At 44.5% G+C, this 26640-nt stretch overlaps 3 protein-coding genes and 1 long non-coding RNA gene across 17 annotated transcripts in view; 3 read left to right on the top strand and 1 right to left on the bottom strand.

The window, feature by feature from the left end:
- Window positions 1-26640, bottom strand: part of LAMB3 (laminin subunit beta 3) — a 131426-nt gene that overhangs the window by 52000 nt on the left and 52786 nt on the right. The window contains exon 1 of one of the 12 annotated variants that reach the window (XM_041757811.1): window positions 26077-26200. The exons of 6 other annotated variants lie outside the window; for them this stretch is intronic. The gene's annotated coding sequence lies outside the window, so the exon portion shown is untranslated. Of the gene's footprint in view, window positions 1-3507; window positions 4757-5428; window positions 5447-10291; window positions 11385-12353; window positions 12487-26076; window positions 26201-26640 lie in introns of those variants that run through there. 5 more of the 12 variants (XM_041757829.1, XM_041757815.1, XM_041757817.1 and 2 more) reach the window with 5 other exon arrangements.
- LOC121492703 lies at window positions 8694-9106 on the top strand. The gene is made up of 2 exons (XR_005988265.1): window positions 8694-8806; window positions 9007-9106. It is a non-coding gene; the product is annotated as an uncharacterized LOC121492703 (long non-coding RNA).
- On the top strand, window positions 12154-13063 carry G0S2 (G0/G1 switch 2). Of its 2 annotated transcripts, none has more exons than XM_041757872.1 (2): window positions 12154-12292; window positions 12428-13063. In XM_041757872.1, exon 2 carries the CDS (start codon window positions 12460-12462, stop codon window positions 12751-12753), a length of 294 nt encoding a protein of 97 aa, XP_041613806.1. In that variant the 5' UTR covers window positions 12154-12292; window positions 12428-12459; the 3' UTR covers window positions 12754-13063. The 2 variants fall into 2 exon arrangements, with proteins under 2 accessions (XP_041613806.1, XP_041613802.1); XM_041757868.1 differs by having other exon boundaries at window positions 12165-12292; window positions 12406-13063.
- The window catches only part of HSD11B1 (hydroxysteroid 11-beta dehydrogenase 1), a 64651-nt gene continuing 58801 nt past the window's right edge, over window positions 20791-26640 (top strand). Inside the window, exon 1 of one of the 2 annotated variants that reach the window (XM_041757859.1) lies at window positions 20791-20809. Coding sequence is in view for 1 of the 2 variants with exons in the window: in XM_041757852.1 (XP_041613786.1) it covers window positions 26172-26282 (111 nt within the window). In the remaining variant the exon portion in view is untranslated. Of the gene's footprint in view, window positions 20810-26105; window positions 26283-26640 lie in introns of those variants that run through there. The other variant, XM_041757852.1, reaches the window with a different exon arrangement.

The raw sequence follows: 26640 nt of genomic DNA, 5'->3' as shown, positions 1-26640 counted from the left end.
TAAAGGATTTTATTTATTTATTCATGAGAGACACATACACACACATACACACACACACACACACAGAGAGAGAGAGAGAGAGAGAGAGAGAGAGAGGCAGAGACGCAGGCAGAGGGAGAAGCAGGCTCCATGCAGGGAGGCTGATGCGGGACTCGATCCCAGGTCTCCAGGATCACACCCTAGGCTGAAGCACTAAACCGCTGAGCCACCCGGCTGCCCCTTCCTAAACATTTCTAAGGGTTCTTGGTCACTCACAGAGAATCAGGGAATACATGCAGCCAAAGGTCTGTCAGTGCCTGAGTTCCTGCCTATCCTTGTGCTGCCTAAGATAACGTGTCCCACCGGTCACTTTAGGCCCATTCCAGCCCTGGGCCAACGAGCATCAAGCCTAAGACATTAAGAAACCCCTTCCCACAACCTAACAGGATCTCAGAATAGTTGTTTCTCTAAGTCCACTGCCGAGGGATCAAGACTGTCCTGTTATCCCTCCAGCTGTCCTGGGGGCCTGAGCTTGGATCTGAATCCTCCCAACAAATTGGGCTGTACAGAAGCCCCCGCCACCCCCAGTTTCTACTGGTCCTGGTCCTCAGAGCCTGGCCTTTTCTTCACATGTCAGCAGACCCTTCTGACTTTTGACCCAGAAACATAAACATCCAGAACTATTCATTCACAAAACAAGTATTTACTGAGCACCCACGGAGCCAGGCATCCAGTGACCAGTAGTAAACAAGTCAGACGGCATCACTGTCCAGAGGGAGACCATTGTCTCATGGGACACAGACACTGAATACATAATTACCAAATAGCTTATTAATTATGTAACCAGAGTGACCTCAACTTTTTCGCTATCCAAACCACCCTTTCCTCTACTATCCAAATAACCATGATGCTGACAACTCTAAGGAGATGCTAGCAGATGATACAAATTTCATTGTAGTTGCTGTTTGTCCTCAGACACTCCTAGCTTTCTTTCGAGCACCATGCTCCAAATAGAAACACACAATCCTTTCTCCATTTCCCAAAGAACAAAACACACAGCTGTTGAGTTTAAGACATTTTACTGAAAATTTGGAGGTGACACTGAGAAATTACAACCTAAAATTATTTACTAGCTGGCATCCATCCAACATCATGGCATGTACCTGCTGTTCTAAGCCTTGACCAGGTTGCTGGAGCCAAGGACCTTCCTCCTTGTAACCATGAACTCACTTCCTCCATGAACTCACTTATCCCATCCTACCCTATGAAGACAGCCTTCTATAGGGTAACAACCCAAGGGGGCCTATCTGCCTTGGGATTCATCCTCTCACTGCTACTTGCCATACATCAACCTGCACTCATTCATTCATTCTGGAAATGTTTATTGAACACTTCTTTTGTACCAGGCATTGTGCTAGATGAGATCATAGAAGACAGCAGCAAAAAACACAGACGGGACCTTGCCTTCGTGGATGAGGTAAACAATAAACAAGTAAATCCAAAGCTAAATCTGACAATTACAAATTTCAACACTTTTTATTTATGAAATATTTTTAATGGGATGATATTATAGATGCAAAAGTTTGGATGGGGGGCACCTGGGTGGCTCAGTGGTTGAGCGTCTGCCTTCGGCTTGGGTCATGATCCCGGGGTCCTGGAATCAAATTCCGCATTGGGCTCCTCGCAGTGAGCCTGCTTCTCCCTCTGCCTATGTCTCTGCCTCTCTCTCCATGTCTCTCATGAACAAATAAATAATAATAATAAATTCTTTAAAAAATAGAAAGGATGGATAAGGGGTGCCTGGGTGGCTCACTCAGTTAAACATCTGCTTTTAGCTCAAGTCACGATCCCAGGGTCCTGGAACTGAGCTTCTCCCTCTCCCTCTGCCCTTCTCCCTGCTTGTGCGCTCTCTCTCTCTCTCTCTCTCTCTCTCTCTCTCTGTCAAATAAATAAATAAAATCTTCAAAGAGGGGGGAAAAAAAAGGATGGACAAGAGAAGTCTCTTTAAGGAGATGACCATGGCATGAGATTTGGGGCTATACTTCCTAAGCCAGCTAAACGTGTATTTAAGGTACCAGCAAAGTAGAGGTACCAAATTTTTTTGGAAAATTTTTATATCTAATTCTTTTAAGATATAGAAATAAACACCTTAGGCAAAATTAGAAGGCCAGACATCTTCCTATAGATATTTTAAGATTTAACATTGTTGTTACTTTAATTTATATGTGCAGAGTAGAAAACTCAATCTTTTCAGGGCTTTGGACCTCTAAAGTCTTATTCCAGCCCCACACGAGATACTAGAATCACTCCCAGGAATTTAGAGTCCATCAATCTTGGGCAACTCCCAGGCAAATGAGAGCTTTTAAAAGATCTCAGGATGATTTTAAAGTGTATCCAGAGCAGCCTGGGTGGCTCAGTGGTTTAGCACTGCCTTCAGCCCAGGGCCTGATCCTGGAGACCCGGGATCGAGTCCCACGTCAGGCTCCCTGCATGGAGCCTGCTTCTCCCTCTGCCTGTGTCTCTGCCTCTCTGCCTGCCTCTCTTTCTCTCTCTCTCTCTCTCTCTGTGTCTCATGAATAAATAAATAAAATCTTTTTAAAAAATAAAAAAAATAAAGTGGATCCAGAGCTAAGAACCACTGACCTAGGGAAATAATGTTAGCTGGAGAAGAGGGGTCAGAGTAGGACCCTAGAATACTCCCAACCTTAAGAGCAGTAATTCAAACTGTGGCTGCACCATAGAATCACCTTTAGAGTTTAAAACCTTACTGGTCTTTGAGTCCTACTTGGAGAGATTTCTGATTTAATTGATCTAACCTGGTCTTCAGAAACTTTAAAAGCTCCCCAGTGATTCTAATGTGTGTTCAAGGTTGAGGATCACTGACCAATAGAAGAGAAAGATGTAATGAAGGAAATCTGGAAAGAAGAAACTAAGGTAGTACATTGAAGAACAGGAGAGTGCAGTGTCCCTGATGCAAAGAGGAGTTTCTAGAAGGAAGAAATAGTTTTTATCTTTTGAAAAAAGATAAAACCTGGTTCATTCAATAAACATTCTGTTAGATTTTGGTGGGGTAGTGGTAATGCAAGCCAGATGGACATGGGCAAAGGAGTGAATGGTTGATGAAGAAATGGATACAGTGATTGTAGACAACTGTTAATAAACAGTTTTAGTTATGAGGGAGAACAAAGAATTCAGGCAGTATCTATAGCCAGAATTGAGAACCATTTCCCAGATGATTTCCTAGAGTTCCATGGACTGAGACCCAGTGTTCTCCTATAGAACTTTCTGCAACAATGGCAATGTTCTATATGTGCACTGTCCAATATGGAAGCCACTAGCCACTTGTGGCTATTGACTGCTTGAAATGTGGCTCAAGTGACTGTTGAACTGAATTTTTAATTTTATTTTAAATCAGCTGTCCATATAATATAACCTAAGCATGGGAGTGACTATCCCATCATATTCACTAATCCTGGGGGTTTTGTAGGGCTTGTACATCAGGAGCCATCTTAAAATTCTGCGTAGTACATTAGAAAAGAGTCCTTTATTCCAAGAGGGTTCCGGCCTAGATTCTGGATGTGAAGGAAGAAAATCAGATTTTATGATTAATACTCTGAGAAGTGAACTACTCTGCAAGATGATTCAGGAAATAAGACCTATTGCTCTTCTTTACCACCAGCCTCAGGCAAGCATCAGTGTTTCCTCAACCCGCATATATCCATCCTTTGTCTCTTCTCTCTATTCCTTCATGGGTTATCACCCCCATTCCCAAGATCTCAGCCACCTCCAACTCACTGAAACCCCTCAAATCCTCAACTCACAACTCAATTTCTCTCCAGAGCTCCAGAGTCACGATTCATATACAACTGTTTAATGACCACCTTTGCCTACATGTCTCATAAATAGCCCAAACTCAAAATATCCAAAATGGAACTCATTCTCTTCCTCCCCAAATGTGTTCCTTCTTTCCTCTCCAAACCTGGGGCCATCTCTGACTCCTTTTCTCTTCTGTACCATTAAGTCCTTCAGCTCTACCTATGGTGCACCATTCAAATCTGTCTACCTCTACCCCCATTGCTTCTCTTAGCCCAGTTCCTCACTACCTGAATTATTCTAACTACATCCTACTCAACTACCTCTAGTCCTGCTCCACTCATGCATTCTTCACTCTGCCAATAGCAATCCACTTAAAAGGCCAACATTATTGAACTGTTCCGCTGCCTGAAATTCATCAGTTTGTCCCACCACCAAGAGGATAACCAATTCAATATAAGACAAATTGACAGCTATGATTCAATAACTCCATAGACTACACATTGTGCTAGCTCTGAGAACACTGACCAAGACAGAGATAGTCCCTGTCCTCACAGAGCTTAGTGTCTGGCAATAGAGACACACAATTGAGTTGTGAAAGGGAAAGATGGCTATGGGAACGTGCAGCACAGAGAGCTCCCCTCACCTAAGCATCAAGCAAGGCCTCCCTGGGGCAGCGAGAGGACAGTGACACTTAAAGGATGAGTATGAGTTCATAAGATCAAGGGAAGGATGAAATTGTTCCAGGTGGAGAGAAGAACATGGGAAAGGATCTAAAATTGTGAAAGAACAGAACAGCATGGCTGGCACCTAGAGAGCAAGGGTTGAGGGATATACAATGAAATTGCAAAACCAGACAAGGACAAGCTCATGGGTGAACTAATACGCCATGCTAAGAATCCAGGGCATTATCCAAAGGGCAACAAACATGGGGATCCATTGAAGGGCTTTAAAGAGAAGAATGACATAATAAGGTTTGCTTTTCTTTTCTTTTTTTTTTTTTAAGATTACATTGGATTGGATTGGATTGGATTGGATTGGATTGGATTGGATTGGATTGGATTGGACTGGATTAGACTGGATTGGATTAGATTGATTGGATTGACTAGGTCAAGACCCAAGGCAGAGAGACCAGTTGTGAGACCATAGTAATACTCCAGGTGAGATGATGAGGGCTTAGACTTGGAAGATAGCAAGGGGGATAGAAAGCAAATAAAGTCAAGATATATTTAAGAGGCAGAATGACAAGTCTTGGTGATTATATATGAGAGGTGACAGAGAAAGAGGAGAAAAGGATGGCTCTCAGGCTTAGGACCTGAGCTACCAGATAGGTGGTAAAATCTAGACAAAGCAAGATGGTGGTAGAAGTTTTGGGGGTGGAAATATTGAATTTTGCTCCAGACATGGAAAGTTTGATAGCTGCAAGATATCCAAGTCAAGATGTAGCTTGGGCAGGAAGGTACAAGAGTCTAGGGCTCAGATGTGTACGTCATCTACACAGAGGCATAACAGAAACCTTGCAAGTAAACTAAATCACCTAAAGAGAGCATGTAGAGTTTAAAAAGAGGTTCCAGGACTGAGTCTTGAGAACTGCTGATATTTAAAGATCATATAAAAGGCAAAAGGATTGGGGCACCTGAATGGCTCAGTCAGTTAAGTGTCAAACTCTTGATCTCAGCTCAAGTCTTGATCTCAGGGTCATGAGTTCAAGCCCCACTTTGGGCTCCACGCTGTATGGAGTCTACCTTAAAAAAAAAAAAAAAAAGGCAAAAGTGAGGGGAAAAAAAACCTAAAGAGTATCCAGAATAGAATAGAAGGAAAATTAGAATATGATGACATGGAAGCCAAGAATGTCTTTCTAGAAGAGGGAAGTGGCCAATAGTTCCTAGATATCACATACATAGGTGATCATCTACATAATTGTTCATTATGGCTCCTGCCTACTGCTTCCTCCTCAGTTCCTGCTATTTCCCAAAACCCATCCTTTATGCCCTGACACCAATCTCACCTAACTTCTCTTTGACCATGCAGTGTATTCTCAGGCATCCTATCCTTTTTTATATGCAGCTGTCTCTCACTGCAGGCCTCCCCCAACCCTGAAGCCCCACTCCCTCCCAGCGTCACCTAGTGAACATCATCATCCATCCTTTAATACCCTCAGCTGCTCAGGCATCATCCACTCTTGGGCCTTCCTTGACCTTCTCTTCCCCAAACTGAACCAGTCAATATATTTCTCATTCTACTCTATTGGTTTACCTGGTATATAGTTCTATTATTGTGCTTATTCTAGTATATTGTAATAACGTCCTTAATCTCTGAATCCTCTCCTTGACTGTGAGCTTCACGAGGACAAAAACAATGTGGTATTCTTCTTTCTTTAACTATACTTAACACAGTATCAGATACACGGCTTCAACAATGTTTTTGGACCTTATTGTTGCCTAGATGTCACCTAAAGAATGTGAATGACCTTCATGGGGACAAAGAACCACAGGAATTGCTGACGTGAGCAGCAGGCAAAAGACAACAGAATAATGATTGAATCAATAACATGTATTGATTGCTTTCATTCGTTCCAGACTGCTAAGCCCTTTCCAGGGCTCCGCCTCATTCAGGCTTCACCACACCTCACTTAATAGATGTGATTGGGACACCTGGGTAGCTCAGTGGTTGAGCATCTGCCTTAGGCTCAAGTTGTGATCCCGCGATCCTGGCTTCTCTTTCTGCCTGTGTCTCTGCCTCTCTATGTCTCTCATGAATAAGTAAATAAAATCTTAAAAAAAAAAAAAAAAGTGTGATCATTACCCTCACTTTACAGACAAGGAGATATGACTAGAGAAGTTAAGTCCACCTGTCCAAGGTCAGAGCCCGGTAAAAGGAGCCAGGTCTTGAATGGACCCAAGTCTGTCTGACTCCAGAGCCCTATACCCTTAAGTCTAGCTGGCATTTGAGCTTGGGGAAGACTCCCTGCTGACTCAAACTTAGAAAGTAGAGTAGTGCGATTCAGAAGTGGGACGTGGGCAGTAGGGTGCTGCTGCTCCCAGCACATCTTACATGGTCCAGCAGATAGTGGCTCTGCTTGGCCAGAAGCCATGAGGGACTAAAGTAAGATGTCTCCGAGCAGGCTGTTCATCAGTGTTCATTTGTCAAGGCCCTGAGGTCCCAGGAGCAGGCGGGAGGAGTGCTCTAGAGTAAGCCAATCGCTGCAATGTCAGACACTAAGTTGGGAGTGCAAGTGAAAGGTGAGGAAGCCAGAGTGGAAGGAACTAAGCCAAGCTGCCAGGTCTTGAGCAATTTTAACCCCAACACTCTGAGCCAAGAACGAGCCACAGTGCCTAAAATAACCACCCAAGAGAGTCTGGTCATTTTGCAATCTCTATCTCAATACTGACTTTCAGGTCAATGTAACTAGTATTGATTAAAGCCCTCTTACACATTAGCACCATGAAAGGTACAAAGATCTGGTGTTCCACAGAGACAGGGCAAGCCCCACAGGGAACAACGAGACAGTTGTATAAAACTGTACACGGTACAGTGCCAATCTGTGCAGGACGAGCCACAGAAGCAGCTGAAATTCAAAGAAAAGAGAGAGCAGGGTGTGCTGCTGGCTTCTTGGAGCAGATGAATTGAAGGAAGGAAGACAGAGTGGGAAGAGAACAGCATTTCAGGGAGGAAGACGATTGATTATAAGCAAAGGTGAGGTAGCCACAATGAGAATGGACCATTTATTCGGCCATGAGAAACCCATCTATGGAGCACAGGGCTCTTGCTGGAATGGAATATAAAGTCAAATGAGTAGGGAAGAGCAGATCATAGAAGTCTCAGATTCCAAGAATACCAATCAACTAAAATCCAATGTGCAGAACCCAGGAGTCCACGTAGGCAATAAGAAATGATCCAGGCTTTAAACAGGCAATTTAGAATAAAAATTTAATTTTAGGAAGATTTATTTGGTGGTAGTGTTTGAGATAGATTACAGAGGAGAAGACTAAAGGCAAAAAAGAAAGAAAGAAGAAAGAAAGAAAGAAAGAAAGAAAGAAAGAAAGAAAGAAAGAAAGAAAGAAAGAAAGAAAGAAAGAAAGAAAGAAAAAAAGAAAGAAAGAAAGAAAGAAAAGAAAGAAAGAAAGAAGAAAGAAAAGAAAGAAAGAAAGAAAGAAAGAAAGAAAGAAAGAAAGAAAGAAAAAGAAAAAAGAAGGAGGAGGAGAAAACAACAAAAGAGAAAAGAAAACTGTCAAAAAAAACAAAAACAATGGGACTCCTGGCTGGCGCAGTTGGTACGGTGTGCAACTCTTGATCTTGGGGTCAGGAGTTCAAGCTCCATAATAGACACAGAGTCTACCTAAAGAAAAAGAAGGGATGGGAAGGGGAAGGGAAGGGAAGGGAAGGGAAGGGAAGGGAAGGGAAGGGAAGGGAAGGGAAGGGAAGGGAAGGGAAGGGAAAGGAAGGGAAGGGGAAAACCTGATGGCTTCTTTGAGAACCCACTAAACATCTGACTGCACAAACTTAATAAACATAGTCCCCGCCAGTCCAATGGGGAAGACATTTATTAATCCCATGGTTACCTATTAAGGATCTACTATATGCCAAGAATCATACAGGGCTCTGGGGACACAGTGAAAAACAAAACACAGTGCCAGCCCTCCCGAAGCTTATCCGCCTCCAGTGATCATAGAAGACAACACAAAACCAAAGCAACAGTTACATCAATATAAAGTCAGGGGTGGCTAAGTGCTATGAAGAAAAATAAAGCAGGGCACTGAGTAGGGAATGGTGAGATAGCACAGTCAGGAAAGGCCTCTCTAAGGAAATACCAGAGTATTTCAAGCCCAGAAAAGAAGTAAATTGGAGATGCCACTGCCTAGCAATAGGGCTACGGAGAAGGTGACTTAGTTTGCAAGAGTACAGAGAATATGGGCAGTCTTACTTAAAGCGTGTTAAGCCTGTAATAAAAGCAGGAGATCCCCACAGAAATGTCTAGGCTCTAGAACTCTAATCTACTAAACCTCCCTCAAAGGTTAGACATGTAGGGATCCCTGGGTGGCGCAGCGGTTTGGCGCCTGCCTTTGGCCCAGGGCGCGATCCTGGAGACCCGGGATCGAATCCCACATCAGGCTCCCAGTGCATGGAGCCTGCTTCTCCCTCCGCCTGTGTCTCTGCCTCTCTCTCTCTCTCTCTGTGACTATCATAAATAAATAAAAAAAAATAAAAAAAAAGGTTAGACATGTAGATTCAAAAATCATCCATTGATATTTGAGAGATAAGAACCTCTCCAAAACTAGAGTACATGAAATGAAAGTAACTCAAGGACTGGATTTAAAAAAAAAAAAAAAGGATAAAAAATATACAAAAAAAAAAAAATGGAGCAAAATATTTTAAAATAAAGGATTCAGAAAATCAAAAAATTAAAAAAAATAAAATAAAAAAGGAGTGTAAGATTTACAAATGATTTTATCCTATCTCCTATGATGGATGATCCTCTCCCTCCAGCCTCCTATAATACCAGGGGTGGGCATTGACTTTGGTAGGTGGCAAGGAGCTGGTAACAAAATAATACTAATAATTGAGGCTCATAAACAACCAATCATCTAAAAGGCCTCTATCCACTGTTCCTTCAAACTCCAAGGCACTGTTGTGGGGACAGCCCTATCTCTCTTCTGCGCTCACCTCTAATACCACCTGCTGCCCCTCTGTGATTGTTTTTCTGCAGATGGCTCTGGGTATCTGTTTTAATTTTAAAGTTTGGGAGAAAAGGATTTGGAAAGCAAAATAAATAAATTTCAAACTGGCCTTTCCTACCTTCCTAGAAATGGCACAATTAAATGTTAGGGATAGATTCAAGGGTAGGGGGACCAACTATCCCAGTTTGCCCAAAGCTGTCCCATTTTCAGCCCTGTAAGTCCTGCACTCAGGAAAACCCCCCAGCCCTAGACACACTGAAATAAATGGCTGATCGCCCTACCGCTGGTCTGGCCTGTGTGATGCAACACAAGGCTTCCCATCTCTAAAGTGACATCAGCACAGTTAAAGCATGTGCCTAGTTTCCCAAGCCCTACCTAAAGCCCTACCCTAGAAGTTGGGCTCTCTTTCCCCACGTAGACAGAGGAGCTATCAGAAATTCCTAAATATAAGTTGACCCCAGATTCCTCAGCCTTCTGTTCCCACCACCTCCTACTCAGCCTCAGCTACCCCCTAAACCAGAAACACCAGTTGCACTGGCAACCCCAGTGCATACCCCTGCTGCCCAGTCTGCCCAGCCCTGACCAGCAAGATGGTAGGATCTGAGGGTCAAAGTCAGATTACTGAAGAGGGAAAGAGGGGAACTCACCCAAGGGAGTGATGTGCTCTACCCCAGCAAATCACAAAAAGGGGAACCCCAGATAAATTGCGATCTGCTGACCTTGGAAGACATGTGGTTTGCGTCTTTGAGTTATAGAAATAACGGAAATGCCTATGATGAGGTCAATTTCAGAGTTTTGGGTCCCAAGCTGGTCTGACTCACCTTCAGAGAAGGAACGAGGTGAAAGCCCTGATAGTGAGGTTCACATCACATACCCTTCCAGAAGCCACAGTGTTTGGCACACTCACACCCCTGGAGAAGGCTCACATATCATTTCTGCCAGGTATTAGAGACTTCTCCACGATCGTAAGGGAGATTCAAAGAAAATGCCAAGAGTGATATTAATCTCAGCTTGGTCCCTTGTTGCAGAGATTTCCTGTCTGACAACATTAAAAGAACAATGAGCGGGGGACACCATCCTCTAGGAGACACCCCGATTTGGTCCTGTATCACCTTGACCGTTTGGGTGCAGACCAAAAGGCAGAATTTTGCAAAAGCTGGTTAACTTGCCCAATCGGCGTGCACGCACGGATCCAAGACAAAGGGTAGTTGTAATGGTTGTCTTTTTTAACTGAATTATCTGGGAAAACTGCCTCAGCGCCCCGCAAAAAGATTACTGTTAAAATTGGCAAGGACTCAAACATTTGATCTTTGAAACTGTCCCTTTCCCTGTCCCTCTCCACAGGGCTCAGCCGAACTTCGACAGGCTGTTGCAAGATTGCATCACTGACCTTTACAATTTTCTGGCCTGTCTGATTTCCCTCTCCTCCCCCCCCTTTACTGCTTGCAGTCCTTTGACCCACTTACCTCTGCTTTTCCCCTCTTGCTCGCTCGCTAACTCTGGTAAATGGATAACCAAAGCTAAATCATTACACCCTCCACCCCGAGGTGATGATTTTGAATCTCAGCCAAAATGCATCTTTCTCTCCTCCCTTGCTTCCAAGAGTGGTTGGTTTTTGTTTTGTTTTGTTTTGTCTTACTTAACTAAGCTCTACACCTAACCTGGGGCTTGAACTCAAGACCACGGGTCAAGAGTCACACGCTCTTCCAAGTGAGCCAGCCAGGTGCCCCCCACCCTACCCCCCCAGCAAGAGTTCTCTCTTTAGCTCTTACCCAAACCCTCTACTCTCACCCTTCTGGCCCTGTTTGTATAAGCTGAGCCCGCAGGATGCTGGGGCACCCCCAGACCCAGGGAAGTGGCAAGTAACTATTGAGAACATGAACTAATCGCATTCTGGACCAGCAGAGGAAATGTATGGACAGCCCCCCCCCCCCCCCGCCCTTGCATCCTCACTGTCCCCTACCCCCCTACCCCCAGGTGCACTTCTCAAGTAGGCGCAGGGATACTTTGGACTTGATGATACACAGAAGTACAAATACAATCAGAGGCATCACACACACGTGCGTCAAAGGGCACCCTCAATAGATATTTCTCCATCCAGTGACCTTAGCAATGCGGCACCCTCAATAGATATTTCTCCATCCAGTGACCCTAGCAATGCAAGCACCAGTGACTAACACCAGTCGGGGAAAGAATCACAAGCACAGCGGAGCCTGCAGACCTTGCTCTGCTCCCACCAGGATCCCTCCTGTCGCCCTCCGCTCCCGACCCCCACACCTGTGCCAGGACGACACCCTGAGGAATAAAGACTAAGGGTCTTCCCTCTCCCCCGCGATGTCCCCATTAGGGGCCCTAATCGGGACAGCCCCAGACCCTGTGCCGCCCATGCACAGCACCTAGGGAGAGTCACGTGGGACACGACCCCACCGGTGCGCGCACCCCGCCCCCGGAATGGGGCCTCCTGCGTCCTGGCCGCCCCCCGCCCCGTGCACCCCCCTGCACCCCTCGCCGCGGCCTCCCCTGCCCCGGGCGCCCAGCTCACGCGACCCGGGCGTGCACAGCTCGTGCCGCCTCCACCTGGGTCCCGTCCCGCCCCTCCTCCCCCCCCTCCCCTTCCTCCTCCTCCTCCTCCTCCTCCTCCTCCCGCGCGGGCCGCGGGCCAGGGGAGCCCGGGAGGCGGGCCTCGGAGGAAAGATATAAGCGGCCCCGGGGCACCGCCGAGGCGCCAGCTGCGGAGCCTGCACCTGGGAGAGCCGGGCCGCGAGGAGGAGGAGGAGGAGGAGGAGGAGGACGCGCCCCCGGCTTGCGCTGCCCCCTACGAGGTGAGCCCCGCGGGGGGATGGGGAGCGCGGCGGGTCCCGGGCGGCCCCCTCCCTGCGCGACCTCGGGGGGCCGGAGCCGTCCCTCCGGAGCTGACGGCCCGCTCCCCGCGCAGGTGCCCCGCAGGTGCCCGGCAGGTGCCCCGCAGGTGCCCCGCAGGCGCCCCGGGATGGAATCGGTGCAGGAGCTGATCCCGCTGGCCCAGGAGCTGGTGGCCCGGAGGCCGGGTCGGAAGCTGGTGAAGCTGTACGTGCTGGGCAGCGTGCTGGCCTTCCTGGGCGTGGTGATCGGCCTGGTGGGGACCGTGTGCGGCCCGTTCACGGCCGCCGGCCGCCGGCGGGACGAGGAGGCCTTGGTGGCCGAGCTGCGGGCGGTGCAGCCCCGGCTGCAGGGAGGCAAGTCGCGGGGGGCCGTGCCCTTGCCCCGCGGCCGCGCGCTCTCCTACCGGCCCCCCGCCTCCTAGGAGCCGGGAGCGCCCCACAGCGCGGGCAGGGCCCGAGACCTGCAGACCTGCGCCCCCGGACCGAGCCCTGAGAAGCCACTGACTTTCAGCCCTGAGCTGCCACGTGGAGCCACCAGGAGGAGGTTGCGAGTGATTTTGCTGCTGTGCAGCACTGCACGATGACATGTCCAAAATCTATGACCTTTGGGCTATCTTGGGTGCATCTACCAGTTTGCACTAAGGTGGAAGGCGGGGAAATGCTTTTTATATTATTATATTATTACGATGACTACCCATTTTGCATTTTTGAAATAAAATTCGTTTTATAGTATGTCTCTGTATCTGATTCCTGAGGGGCACGTTTCCCTGGGAGGGAGAGCAGGGAGGGCGGGCATGCTGGCTAAGGGGGGTCTTCGCTGAGCCCTGTGGGGAGAGCAGCTGCCTGACCGTCAGCGTCACTGTTCCAGACTCTGGTATTCATATTACATGCTTAGAAGTATGTTGAGGGGATGCCTGGGTGGCTCAGCACTTTAGCACCTGCCTTTGGCCCAGGGTGTGATCCTGGAGACCCAGAATCGAGTCCCACATCCGGCTCCTGTCATGGAGCCTGCTTCTCCCTCCTCCTGTGTCTCTGCCTCTCTCTCTCTCTCTCTCTCTCTCTCTCATAAATAAATAAATAAATAAATAAATAAATAAATAAATAAGAAGTATGTTGAGGATTCGTTTTTGTTTCATGTTAGGGGTGGCAGGCGAGAAACTTTTATAAGTCCCACCAGGCTTAGCATTTTAAGATCAGAAGATAAATCAACTTCTGAGCTACAGTACACTAATAGCAGATACTGATTAATTCTAGGGCAGGAAAAACTATTTGCCACCACCTCACACCTGGCCAGAGGCTCGTATGGCTGATACCTCTGTCTTTCTGTGTTTTAACAAGAGAGAGAGGAAAGAAAAAGAAAACTCGATAGCTGGTAGGAAGAGATAAGGCAAGCTCCCAATATTCCCAGTTGGACCTCTCGCTCTACCCAGCCTTCCTCCTCATCAACTCAAATCATAGTAAGAAGCTCTAAATTAGAAGGAGAAAAAACTGGTTATCACCCATCTGGGTCCTCTTCCTTCAGGAATAGAGTATAATCTTCTTGGGATCAAGGTCCTTATCATCCTCTTCCTCTTTAGTGTTCATAGAAATCATCAACTAGGTGGCCCAGTCTGTTAAGTGTCTGCCTTCCCCTCAGGTCATGATCCCAGCATCCTGGGATTGAGCCCTAGGTGGGGCTCTCTACTCAGTGGTGGAGTCTGCTCCTCCCTCTCCCAATCCCCTTCTTTGTGTTCTCTCTCTCTGTCAAACAAAATTAAAAAAAAAAAAAAAGAAATCATTAAGTCCTGAGCAAATCAGGTTCTTAATAAATACTTGATTGCTCAAGTAATCTACTTTATAGTACTTTATAAAGGTAGAGTACTGCTTCTCAATGGAAGGAGGGTCAATTTTGTCCCCCCAGGAAACACTGAAAAATGTCTGGAGACATTTCTGGTTGTCTGGTAGGGGAAGTGGGGCACTCCCTACTAGCACCTATGAATAGAAGCCAAGGATGCTGCTAAACATCTTATAATGCACAGGACACCCACACGCACACACAACGAAGCACTCTCCAGTGCAAAATGTCAATAGGGCTGAAGTGGAGAAGCCCTGGGTTAAAAAAGGAAGGAAAGAGGGTTTGCTTAATAGTTTCAGAATCAAGGTTTCAAGATGGTCTCGCAAGACTGTGGTTGTTACCAGATGGAAGCCCCTCTCCCAACACAGGAAATCCCCACTCCCAAAAATGGTCCTTGGCCCTATCCTGTCTGGCAATTTTATCATCAATGTAGGACAAGTGACAGAAGGTATACATATCAATTCAGTTACTGATGCAGAGCTGAGATTGTAGAGTCAGGATTCAGAAGGACTCAACAGGTTGGAACCAAGCACTGAACTAACCAGGGAAGAAGATATTGTACAGAATTAGTTCCAAAAATCCAGTTGCAGGGCCACAGAATTATGAAGGCTTATTCTAGCAGCAGATCATGTGAAAAAGACATAGGTAGTGGGACACCTGGGTGGCTCAGTGGTTGAGCATCTGCCTTCGGCTCAGGTCATGTTCCCATATGTACAATCGAATGTATGTAGTTTGACACTGTTAATTTTTTTAATGAATATAGTCAAAAGTTTGTTGACAAATAAATGAAGAATGCTGAGGAAAATTATAATGCTTTGTACAAATAAAGAACATTCTTGTTTAAAAAAGGGGGGGGGGCTTCCCGGGTGGCTCGGTGGTTTAGTGCCGCCTTCGACCCAGGTTGTGATCCTGGAGACCTGGGATCGAGTCCCACGTCAGGCTTCCTGCATGGAGCCTGCTTCTCTCTCTGCCTGTGTCTCTGCCTCTCTCTCTCTCTCTCTCTCTTTCTCTGTAACTTTCATAAATAAATAAATAAAATCTAAAAAAAAAAAAACAGAGTCCCACATCAGGCTCCTCACAGGGAGCCTGCTTCTCCCTCTGCCTTTGTCTCTGCCTCTCTCTGTGTCTCTCAAGAATAAATAATAAAATCTTAGAAAAAGAAAAAAACAGAAAGACCTACATGGTTTCCACTGATTACAAGGCTCAATATAAGCCAACAAGGGTCTGCTAAAAAACAAACAAACAAAAACCTAACATCTTATTAGTAGAAGGGAAATGTCCAGAAAAAGGAATGAGGAGGTGGTCTTGTTGTACTTTACAATCTGGTTGGTGGGAAACCAAGAAAGTTAAATGAGACTGGACAGCTTGGGTTTGCATTCTGACTCCTCCATTTGTTGGCTTTAAGACCTTGGGCAAGTTACTTATCAACTCTCTGCAAGTTAGATAAGTTCTTTCCCCATCTATAAAACAGTGCCTCCCTCATGGGGCAATTTTGCAAATCAAATGAGACAATGCATGTAAAGTGCTTACAGCAGTGCCTGGCAAACACTGCGCATTTAGTCAATGATAGTCGTTGTTATATTTCAAGAGAGACCTTGATGAACAAACACGCACTCAGGTCAGAGGGACCCCGGGCATATAAAAAATCCAGAAACCCTGTCACATACAGAACAATTGAATAGACCAGTAGAGAAGTTCCAGTACAATCCTGTCATATAATAATTGCCTCCAGATAGTTGAAAGGGGGCCATATCGATCCAATGAAGTCCAATAATATAGACTTGTTTTACACGGCTTGAAAATGCAGAATGAAAAGTAGCAAATAGAAGTACAAGGAAGCAGTTCTTAGGTCATTAAGAAATCAGAGTAATGGAAAACATAAGGAGTTTCCTTGTGACGTATAGTAAGCTCCTTATGACTAAAAGCATGCAAGCAGATGGGGCGGCTGGGTGGCTCAGTCAGTTAAGCATCTGCCTTCTGCTCAGGGTGTGAACCCAGGGTCCTGGGATCCAGCCCCGCTTGGGGATGGGGATGGGGAAGGGTCCTGGGATCCAGCCCTGCTTGGGGATGGGGGATGTGGGCTGGGGGAGGGGGGGGGGGTCCCTGTTCAGCAGGGAGCCTGTCTCTCTCTCTCTCTCTCTCTCTTAAAAAAAAAAAAAAAAAGCATGCAAGCAAGAGTTTGGAAATCATCTGCCAGTGACGGTATAAACTGGAGGGGAGATTTCTGAACTTGGAGGGAGATTAGTCATATGACCTCTGAGGTCTCACCCAATTAATACGATGCTAAGATTCTTTTTAGAACAAACACCAAATAGGAGATATAGTTCCTATTCCAGCCTGCTTCTCTCAACCCATCCCCACCATCCACACCCTCTATGTTTCCAATGCCTCTTCGTTCTTTTTCTCAGCATGTTGACAAATATTTTCCTTCTTGCTCTCACTATTAAAAACTATTAACCAGGGGATCCCTGGGTGGCTCAGCGGTTTAGCGCCCGCCTTTGGCCTGGGGCATGATCCTGGAGACCCGGGATCGAGTCCCGTGTTGGGCTCCCTGCGTGGAACCTGCTTCTCCCTCTGCCTCTCTCTGTCTTTCATAAATAAATAAAATCTTTTAAAAAATAAAAAAAAACTATTAACTATTAAAAACAAAAAATTTACATGTTAACTAACTAGAATTTTAAAAAACGATGATGAATTTAATTCCAATAATGAAGTATTTCCTGATTAAGTTTATCTAAAGCAATGCTTTTTGCCTCTTAGAAAATACCTTAACCTAGTGGTTGAACCTAATGGTTCTCAAACTTTGTCATAGTGAAACACTTATTAGTTACCTCATTCTTTACAAAACACAGCAAAGCTCTGACCATTAGTATAGGTAAATATGTAATTTTGTATTATATCAGATTTCAACTTGCATTATGTTCTAATGAAAACAGATAGTTGGTATCAATTGTGAGAATATTAAAAAGTTGCCACATTCTTGAAGATTTTATTTATTCATTCAAGAGAGACGCAGAGAGGCAGAGACCTAGGCAGAGAGAGGAACAGGCCCCCTACAGGGAACCAGATCAGGACACCATCCCAGGACCCTGGGATCACGACCTGAACCAAAGGCAGACACTCAACCAGTGAGCCCCCCAGGTGCCCCAGTTACCACATTCTTAGGACAAGCTTGATTGTTCTATAATCAGGGTATCCAGAACCAGTTTAAACTCATTGGTTCAATCAGTGACAACTCGCCTCAGTTAACACATTTTTATAAGCCAACCAGTCAGTGATAGCCCCTCACCTCTAAGGGTCAACCAACCAGGAACTAACTCACGACATAAATACATTTCAGAGTGCCAGGCAGTCAACAAATAAATATGCTTCTACAGGTGATTCAGCCCATGTACGTCTGGGAAAGTAAGCCAATCTCTGAATTTGGGGTTTCCAAAAACCAAAGTATGCTTACTAGGTTCATTGTACCCAAACTCTATTTATCCTTCATATCTGCTACCAACTAAGTCAGTTCCAATGATAATCTGAACTCCAGTGGTTTCACTGAGTTCTCACCATGTCTATGACTTGTAACCAAGTAGGTGTTTGTACGAAATCATCAGTCTTTGTACAAAGTAATTAGATATTTTAGTTTTTAGTTTACAGGTATACATGCTGGTAAATAATTATACCTAAGCCTTTGTATAAGGTCATTAGACATTTTATTTAGGAGGTATACTATTGAGTAATTAGACATAGGTCTCATAATTCATTAGACCTTTTGTTTTGGAGGCACACCATTTGATAACTATTTTTGTCATTAAACTGCTTATTCCTCTGCTGCTCACTTTACCTTCGCTTTTGTTTGTCTATATTATAAAGTCTTATCTTATGTGTTGTTGTTTTGTTCTGAAATACCTTATTTCTGATGTATGTATAAAGGAGCGTTTCACAGGAATAGCCCAATAAATCACTGATCCAATCCAAATAGACCTAAGGGATCAGAGCTGAGGATTCATTAGCCTGGCTCCCAATTCAGGAAAAGGCAATTGGCCAAACTTAGCTTTGGGTTCCCTGCAAAACTTTCATGAGAGCATTCTCTGTCTTGTCAATGTGTGAAAGACAGTCACTTTTAGTCTGTATTCCAGAGTCAAACATTGTCAGGTCATTGACTGCATGGCCCTTTACTAACCTTTCTTGGAAAGGGCACCCAAGATACCATTTGCAGGTACATGCTCTTACTAAACAGCTTCTTTTATCTTTCTTGGATTCTTCTATGTCAAAATTGCAACCTCCTCTTGGAAGAACTCCTACTTCCCATATAAAGCTGTCTGGCAATCCTAGCTCTGGTGCTTACTTCGATAAAGGACAATATCTTTGAGTTAGGATAACAATGGCCATCGCGCAGGAACTTTTGACATATCAAAATCAGCAAATTCATTTAAGAGGAACTCCAGAATCAATTAATATATTTAAGAGGAACTCCAGAAATCTTAAGAGTCAATAGTTTGCTTCTTTAATTCACATGCTGAGGCCTAAAAAGCAACATTCTAATTCCAGCATGGTCTCTCTCAAAGACTCTGACACCCTCTGAAACCCACTCTCATTTCATTTTTCTCTCTTTCCACTCCCCTTTACCTGACCATCTATAGGAGCTTTTCATCAGAACCTTTTCTGGAAAAGCAATAACATTCTAAAATTGCTAAACTGGAAGGCAGTCCTAAGGAAATTAGGTGAACTGTTTTGAGGAGTTTTTGTTTTGTTTTTCGATTTAAGTAAATTGAATTTTTTTAAAAACAGAGCTAAATTTAAGCCCTGGTCTGGAGCCACATTAAGAGCTATAACTAAACTTTTTCCTACACCTAAAGAAGTCGGGGAGAAATTTGTTAAATAATTTAGGATTTTATTAGGCACTTATTGCTCTGGACTACAGACCTGCATTAAGTAGTTCAATTAATTGTTAGTACTACAGCTGGAGAAGAATGTACAAAAGCAGCAGGAAAGAAAGGAAAAATTTAAATAACTCAGCCATGTAAAATGAGAGAAAAAAGTACCTTAAGAGAGCAAGAAAAAAAAATAGAAAATATAGTACAAAAGACAATTTCAGAAGCCTCTCTTTTAAAGGGACAAAGATTCAAAATTATAAATTAAATAAAAATGAAAACAGACTTCAGGAAATTTTCAAAGAGTATTCTGGAGTAGACCCAACAGTTGAAGTAAAGGGGACTTGCCTTTTTCAGTTCTTTTTTCTTTCTTTTAATGGACTCAAATATTAGGGGATTTAATGAGAGAAAAAAATAATTGAAATCCCAAATGTCCAATTTGTAGCCAGACATTTTCAGAGAGCCTTCGAAAGTAAATTAGCTAGAAATCAATAGAACTTATGGTTCTCTAGATAAAACAACTGTCTCCTGAAAGAAAAACAAGACTAAACAGTCTCCTATCCTTTAAGAATTGGGAGCCTATAGAGAGGGATACTTAATGGTTGATTATTGCAAGCAAAAACATTGTTGAAAAAACCCAATGTCCCATTTTGACTAACAGAAAGATGACTATCCAAAATCTGTCCAGTGATGCAGTTCCAAGGGAGACATTAGCACCCAACAATTCCAGTCCTTCCTCTAAATTTATGTCCCAAATCTCAGACACCACTGTGTGACCGTGCCAATTATACCCTCCATTAGGGTGGGGCTATGTCTAGTTTGGCTGACTCTATTCGCAGCTCCTACCCAGGCATGGAGTAGGTGCTCAGTAAATAATCTGTTGAATCATGAATCAATAAATGAATAAAGAAAGTGAACTTTTAATTGGCACACTGCTGTCAGTGCTTTAGTCCAAAAGAACAAAACCTCTATGCTGAGGTTTGATCCTCCATCATTAATTGGTGTGAATCCAGCTGGAATTATTGGAGGCCCTGCCCCATCTGGATCTTGTGGCAGGCTCCTGTCTTCCCCTCTACTGTCTACTCTCTGCTCCTGCTGATGTGACCATAACTGTTTACGTCACTTAGATGACTCCCTAGGGGGTTCATAACTGAGCAATGTACAGACACACAGGTCTCAGTCTCACAGGGCACACTGGATCCTAAAGTCTCTTCTGGTGGGGAAGGAAAATCTGCCCAAACCCAGTTCTTATTTCAGTACTTCCCTTTGAGGCAAAGCCAGCAATCTGAGCTCAAGCTTTCGCTGAGGGTGGGACAGAGGTTCGGCCTGGTGTGCCTCTGGCCTGTGTGGAGCTAACAATAGTAATGGATAAGTCTCCAGGGCAACCAGGACCACTTTCAACCCTTCCAGCCCTGGGGTGCTCTGTCCCCTGGGGAGCCCTGGACTAACCCACTCTGGCTTCCCTTCGGGGTTCCCCTCCCAGCACCTCCTGGCTGCAAGCTCCGTCCCAGCAGAAGGCCATTCTTCCTTGGCCTGAGTTTCACCTTCTTGTATCAGGTGGCAGACCAGCTGGTTCCAGGCCCTGAAGCAGGTCTTCTGGCTCCTCCCAGAAACCAACCAACTTCGGAGCAGGAAATCCTGCCCCTCCCCAAAGAGTGGGAAACCGCAGAGAAAGAGAGAGATGAAACAGAAGGGAAGGCAGAGGAGGAGGGAAAGGGAGAAAAGAAGCAAAAGGAAACAGGAGATCAATAAAAAGAAGCCAAATTTGGTTGAAACCTCAAGGTAAGACTTTTTAAAATCAATTATATATAATAGCATCACTATTTGTGTCGGGGCTTAGTACATAGTAGGTCATCAAAAAAACCGCTATTGAAATAATGCATCTATTGGAATAAACTGGAGGTCTGTGCTGAAGAGAGATTTCAATGTCAAATGCTGGTCAAAAAAAAAAAAAAAATGCCCGATGAGCTTTGAAATGTGTAGGAGGGAAGATATGATAAGACGCAGATGGAACAAGACGTCTGTTACTGGCACCGAGAGCATTCTGATCATTGTGGGACAGAAAGTTAGGTTGGAACAAAAAGTTGCAAAAATAGTTTTAAAAAGTCTGTCTGTTCTTTTAAAATCATACAAAGGTTGCAGGTCGTAAGCATTTTTTTTTAATTTAAATTGGCTTGAAACCGATGACAGAGCACAAACACTGGGCTGTATCCTGGGAATTGCTGAAAATGCCGATATCTGCATGCTGCATCTGATCATCAGCCTCTTTGATATTCCTAACTTGGAAACCAGGAGCCTTGGGCAAAGCTTGTTTTAGCCCAAGAAGTCTTGTTCAATGGACCAAGGGAGGCCCAAAGTTGTCAATCAGAATTCTCCTCGTACTGTTGACCTATTCCTTGGCCCCAGCCCGGCCCAAGTGCTCAGGATACTGACCCTCTGGCCAGTTCTGGGAAAATTCAAAGGCACTTCTCACAGATCCCTTAGAGAAACTGGACAGGAACAGGAAATGCCATTCCCCACCCCGACCATTTCCCCAAACCTTCACTTGCCATCAATAGACAGAACCAACCAGAAGGCTGTAGTTTGCCTATCCAGTCACTTGGAGGGATTAAAATAACTGGACTCTTGCTTTGGAAAGCGACTATACGAGATGATGATGCGTTTTCAAAACAGTTGGCTTTTAAGAGTCCTGGCTCCCCCGACGTTTCCAACAGTGCGTAACGATTCAGAAGGACACACTTGAAGCTTTTTTGGTCTGTGGTTTTGTTTGTTTGGTTGGTTGGTTTTTTAGTGCCAGCCTATCTCTTTGGGGTTTGTGTGAATAAATCAGTCAGAAGCTGAACCGGTGGGAGGGTTGGAGAGGTAAGGAGAGATGAAAGAATCTCACTTCTGCTTGCTTGCCAAGATTGGAAAGGAATTGCCTTTCCCTCTTCATGATACATGAAAATATCATAGGATGTGAAAAATAGATGATATGAAAGTAACATCCAAAAATCTTACCTCACTCTTTATACTAGTATCAGTGCAGCTAAAAGCGCCCTGCACCCGATTTCTGAGCTGGAATAAATCTTAAAGTTAACATAATTTAATTCCTCTTGTTTGCCAGGTAAGGGAACCAGAGCCAAGAGGGAAAGGGTGCTTGCCCAAGGTCACATATATGTCAGTGGTGGAGAGGAGACTGGAACACATTTCTCCTGGTCCCACCCAAGGGCCCTGTAAAACACTACCTAGACTTTACAGGAAGATGCCCCAGACACCCAAGAACTCATAAACACTGCATCTGCTGTTTGAAAAAAAATAATTCAGTTAAAAGATGCTCAAGTAATCCTTGCCTGGCAGAAATGGAAAGAAGGAAAGATTTTCCTAAGAGTTAAGCTTTTCCAGGATCTGTTTTATAACTGTTAGGGCACTAGAGAGAGAGAAAGAAAGAGAATAGAAAGATTTAAGGCAGGTTTGTCAGGAGACAACTAGAATATTTCAAATTCCTACCAGTGACCCAGCATTTTGCATGCTTTATATCTTTATAGAATCTCACAGTATCCTCCTCTTACAAATAACATTTTTAAAATTGGCTCAAATTCACAGAGGGGAATAGGATATTATTATTTCTGCATCTCTAATTAGTAGACCCAAGATCACGCTCTGGACTAATGTAGATATTTATAGTTCAGTGACCATTACATTCTTATTCAGGCCACTCCCCAGTGTGGACCCTTGCTCCAGCCATTTCAATCTACTTGAGGTTCCTCTGACATGTCATGCTATTTCTAGACTCCTTGCCTGAACACACACACAGTTCCCTCTATTTGGGATGCCCTTCCTACATCTTCTTCACCTCCATAACTTGTATTTATTCTTCAAAACTTAGCTCCAGGACCACCCTTCTCCCACCATCCTGGACTAATTTGGACACTCTACTCATATTCCCATTAGCACCCTCTGCACACCTCTATTATAGCATATTATTATGCTATTGTAAGCTTGGATTTACTTGCCTACCTTCCTTGTGTTTAACTATTATTTCCTGGAAGGAAGATACCAAAAATTGCTCAGCTTTTATATTCCTGGCCCCTAGCACAGCCGGGACATATATTAGTGCTGGATAAATGTTTGGGGGGTGGGGGGGAAATGGATGAATGAATAAATGAAATATTTCCTCTCCTTTTCTTCCATTAAAATGATTTAATAACAATCTCATTTTCATGCATTTGACTCTTGAATAGCTTGGGGGGGGAGTAGAAGATGTCACTACTATAAGCTCCCCATCACTTCAAGCCTGACAGGTTCCTCAGAAGAGCTAAATAGGGTTAAATGTGGCAGTCGAACAAGCATTAATTTCTGCTTCCCGATAAAATGCACTGATCACAGTAGAAGAATTTACATGCTATAAACCACAAGGACAAAGAGAACTGGAATAGAAACAACAGCAGATGAGAGATGTCAACGCCCTCTGGAAGATGAAAAGTGGATGGATGAGTGATAAGTGACTTAGCAAAGCAGAGATTGCTGAAGCCCAAGTGTCCCTGATAGGAAGCCCATAAGAGGCCAAAAAGCACAGGAGAATGTCAGGGATCAGGGCATCGGGCATCTCAGTACACAGCCGGAGAGATGAGGGGAGAAATAGGGGCCACTCTGGATTCCCTCTCTTGCCCCCCGCCCACCCCCAGTAAAAAAGGAAAGTTGATTTTCTGGAGAGAAACTGGCCAAAGAGGCACCAGACTGAGGGACAATAGGCACAGCACAGAGCGGGGTTAGGCATGAAGCTAGAAACAGGGATTAGAGAAAGATTCAATACTGAAAGATGAGATTCCCCAGCCCCTTAACCTGGCTCAGCTCCCAGAACATGAACAGCGCAGTGTATCCCCCTCTCCATTCACCCTACTTGAGCCTGCATGAGGCAGAAGAATTCAAGATTCCTCCTTGTAGAAAGTGCCCAACCAAGGGAAGGAAAGCTATAGACACTGACAGGGGGCGGGGGAGAGGGGCCTTCGATGAACCTGCCAAGCACTCACTAGATTATCCTACGGTAAAATCCAACAGTTGGCAAACCCTGCTTTCACACCCAAAGCTTCCAACACTCAAGGAATGGACTCTAAGGATCACCAAGCATGGAATGAAAGCCTCTGGCATTGAAGACGACTCCAACATAGGTAATCCAGAGAGCCGGGGAAATCATTAACAACAACAGCCAGGGCAACATTAAAATCTCCCCAGGGATAAGGGAAGACAGTGCATCCATGAATAAATATCAGGAAGCCACTGTTTTGTTTTGTTTTGTTTTTAAATACTAGAAAACAGGAAAGAGCTTTTTTTCTTTAACTTTTATTTATTTTAGAGGGGGAGAAGCAGGGGAGAGAGAGAGAGAAAGAGAATCTCGAGCAGACTCTGCACTGAGTACGGAGCCCCATAAGGGACTCGATCCCACAATCCTGAGATCACGACCTGAACAAAAACCAAGAGTGGGATCTATAAGCAACCAGGTTTCCCAAGAAGAGCTTTTGAAAAAATACAACTAGAAATTTAAAGATTAAAATGAAGCACTGGAAGATACAATTGACAGTATCCCCCCCAAAAGAGGGACAAAAAAGGAGAAGAGATGAGAAACAAGACAAAAAGAGTAAGAAACCTACAGGCTTTCTAAGGTCTTCTCATAAGAATTCCAAAAAAAGAGAACAAGAGGAAGTGGAGGGGAATACATTAATCCAAAAGATAATTTCTCCAAAATGCCCCCTGATGAAAGATTTGCATTGTCACATTGAAAAGATACACTGGGTGCCCAAAACAATGAATGAAAAAATAATAATAAACCTCTCCGCAAAGTACACTATTAGAAATGTTAGAACCCCAGGAATAAAGAGATCCCCAGTGTTCTAGAGAAAGGAAAAACAGTTCAAAAACCAAGCATTAGGAATCCAGAGAGCAATTGGACTTCTCAGTAACAATACTGGAAGCTAGAAACTGAAAGGCAGTACAGCCGTGTCTTCCAATTCCAAGGGAAAATAGCCTTCAGTCTGGAAATCCTTACCCAGACTAACGGAGTCAAGGGAAATGTAAAAGACAAGCAGAGCGAGCTGCCTCACTGGGGTTTATCTGGCCAAGGTCTGATGGATTCATGCCACATAAAGATGTTTAATGTGAAATATCACTCCTGCATCCAAGGTGTCAAAAACACTTCCCTACCATTTAGAAGGAGGTGAGCCAAGAGAGAAAAAAGCCTGAGTTCCCAGGTGGATGGCAAAGGGAATGTCCCAGATAACAGTCTGTCGAGCTCCTAGACCAGACTGGAACGGAATGACTTGGGACTCCAGGAGGGATGTCTCCAAAGAAAAATATTAGATAGATTATCCAATGAAATCGGCCAGTTTATTTGAGTCATATAGCTCTTGTCAGAGGATTCGGGGAACACCACCAACTCAGTAAGCAAACAAAAATGAGGTGATTGTTAACTCCCAGGAGGGAAGGGGAGAGCAGAAGAAAAGAAATGCAGTCACAGTACATTGCCTTGCTGGGCTGTAAACAATTGGTCATTATAACATAAACACTATTGATTTAATTAAAAATTGTGCAATCATGGTATTAGGAATCCGAAAGGAAGGAAAGGAGCATGTGTGAGTTGCAAGAAAAAGCAAAGTCCTAATAATATTCCTTAGTAGGTAACCAAATAAACAATTTCTAAAATTTCAAAATCAAGAAACAGCAATAAAAGCATATTGTTTAAAAATATGGAGTTGATTCCCAGAAAGGGGGGGTCGGGGGGGTGGGGAGAAAGATTTCCACCAGTGATTGCCTTTGAATGAGCCTAGGGCACGGGGAAGGGAGGAACAAGGATTGCTGTTATTCATTATAACCCGTTTGGTGCCATGTGACTTTTTAAACCCTCCTCGTGTATTATACTAATAAACACAAAAATTATTAAAAGGAAAATAAGAAAGAAAATGGCTCAGTCCGAACAGCGGTCTCCCACGGATTACATTCCAACTAGCCATCAACATGTTGATGCCTGGAGCCATTGAATTAAGTCTCGAACAAGCTATAGTTAAAGTATTTACCTAATTACCCAGAGCAGCTCACCAGTCTGTCCACATTCACTTCAGAAGCGCCTGGGGAGCTTGGTAAAAATACAGATTCCTAGGTCCTGCCCTGGATGGTTCTGATTCCACCGGCCTGGAGGGGGCCTGGAAATCTGCCCTTCGGTCCCCCAGATGATTCAGGGGCACAGCAAAGGTGCAGGAACCAGTGGACTGGAGCCGAAATTGTGAGTGTGTCTAGGGAGGGGTGAGGGGTGAGGGATATGTGGTTTGTGTGTCTGTGTGTGTGTGACTGTGTCTGTGTCTGTGTCAGCGTGTTATGAGTCTATCTCCCTCCCTCCCTCCTGTCTGCATCCCCTGTTATCTGAACTTAACCCATAAATAACCTCTGGGCTGCTGAAAAACATTGCCAGAATCGAGTCCCCTTCGCATGGTAAACCTTGCAGTAGGATCTTCCTCTCCCAACCCTGGGGCTCCCTCTCCTGGAAGAAACTTGTTAAAGCTCTAAGCTTCCTAAACTTAGAAACTCATTCCATTCCTAAGAGGTCATTTTCTCCCCCGGGGCAGTTTCCAAGCCCTTCAACT

Source organism: Vulpes lagopus, chromosome 1, assembly GCF_018345385.1.
Source record: "Vulpes lagopus strain Blue_001 chromosome 1, ASM1834538v1, whole genome shotgun sequence".
Lineage (NCBI taxonomy): Eukaryota > Metazoa > Chordata > Mammalia > Carnivora > Canidae > Vulpes > Vulpes lagopus.
This window is presented reverse-complemented; position numbering and strand designations above follow the sequence as displayed.

Coding starts and splice junctions, on each gene's coding strand:
- G0S2 (XM_041757872.1), top strand. CDS start 12,460: ATGGAATCGGTGCAGGAGCTGATCCCGCTGGCCCAGGAGCTGGTGGCC.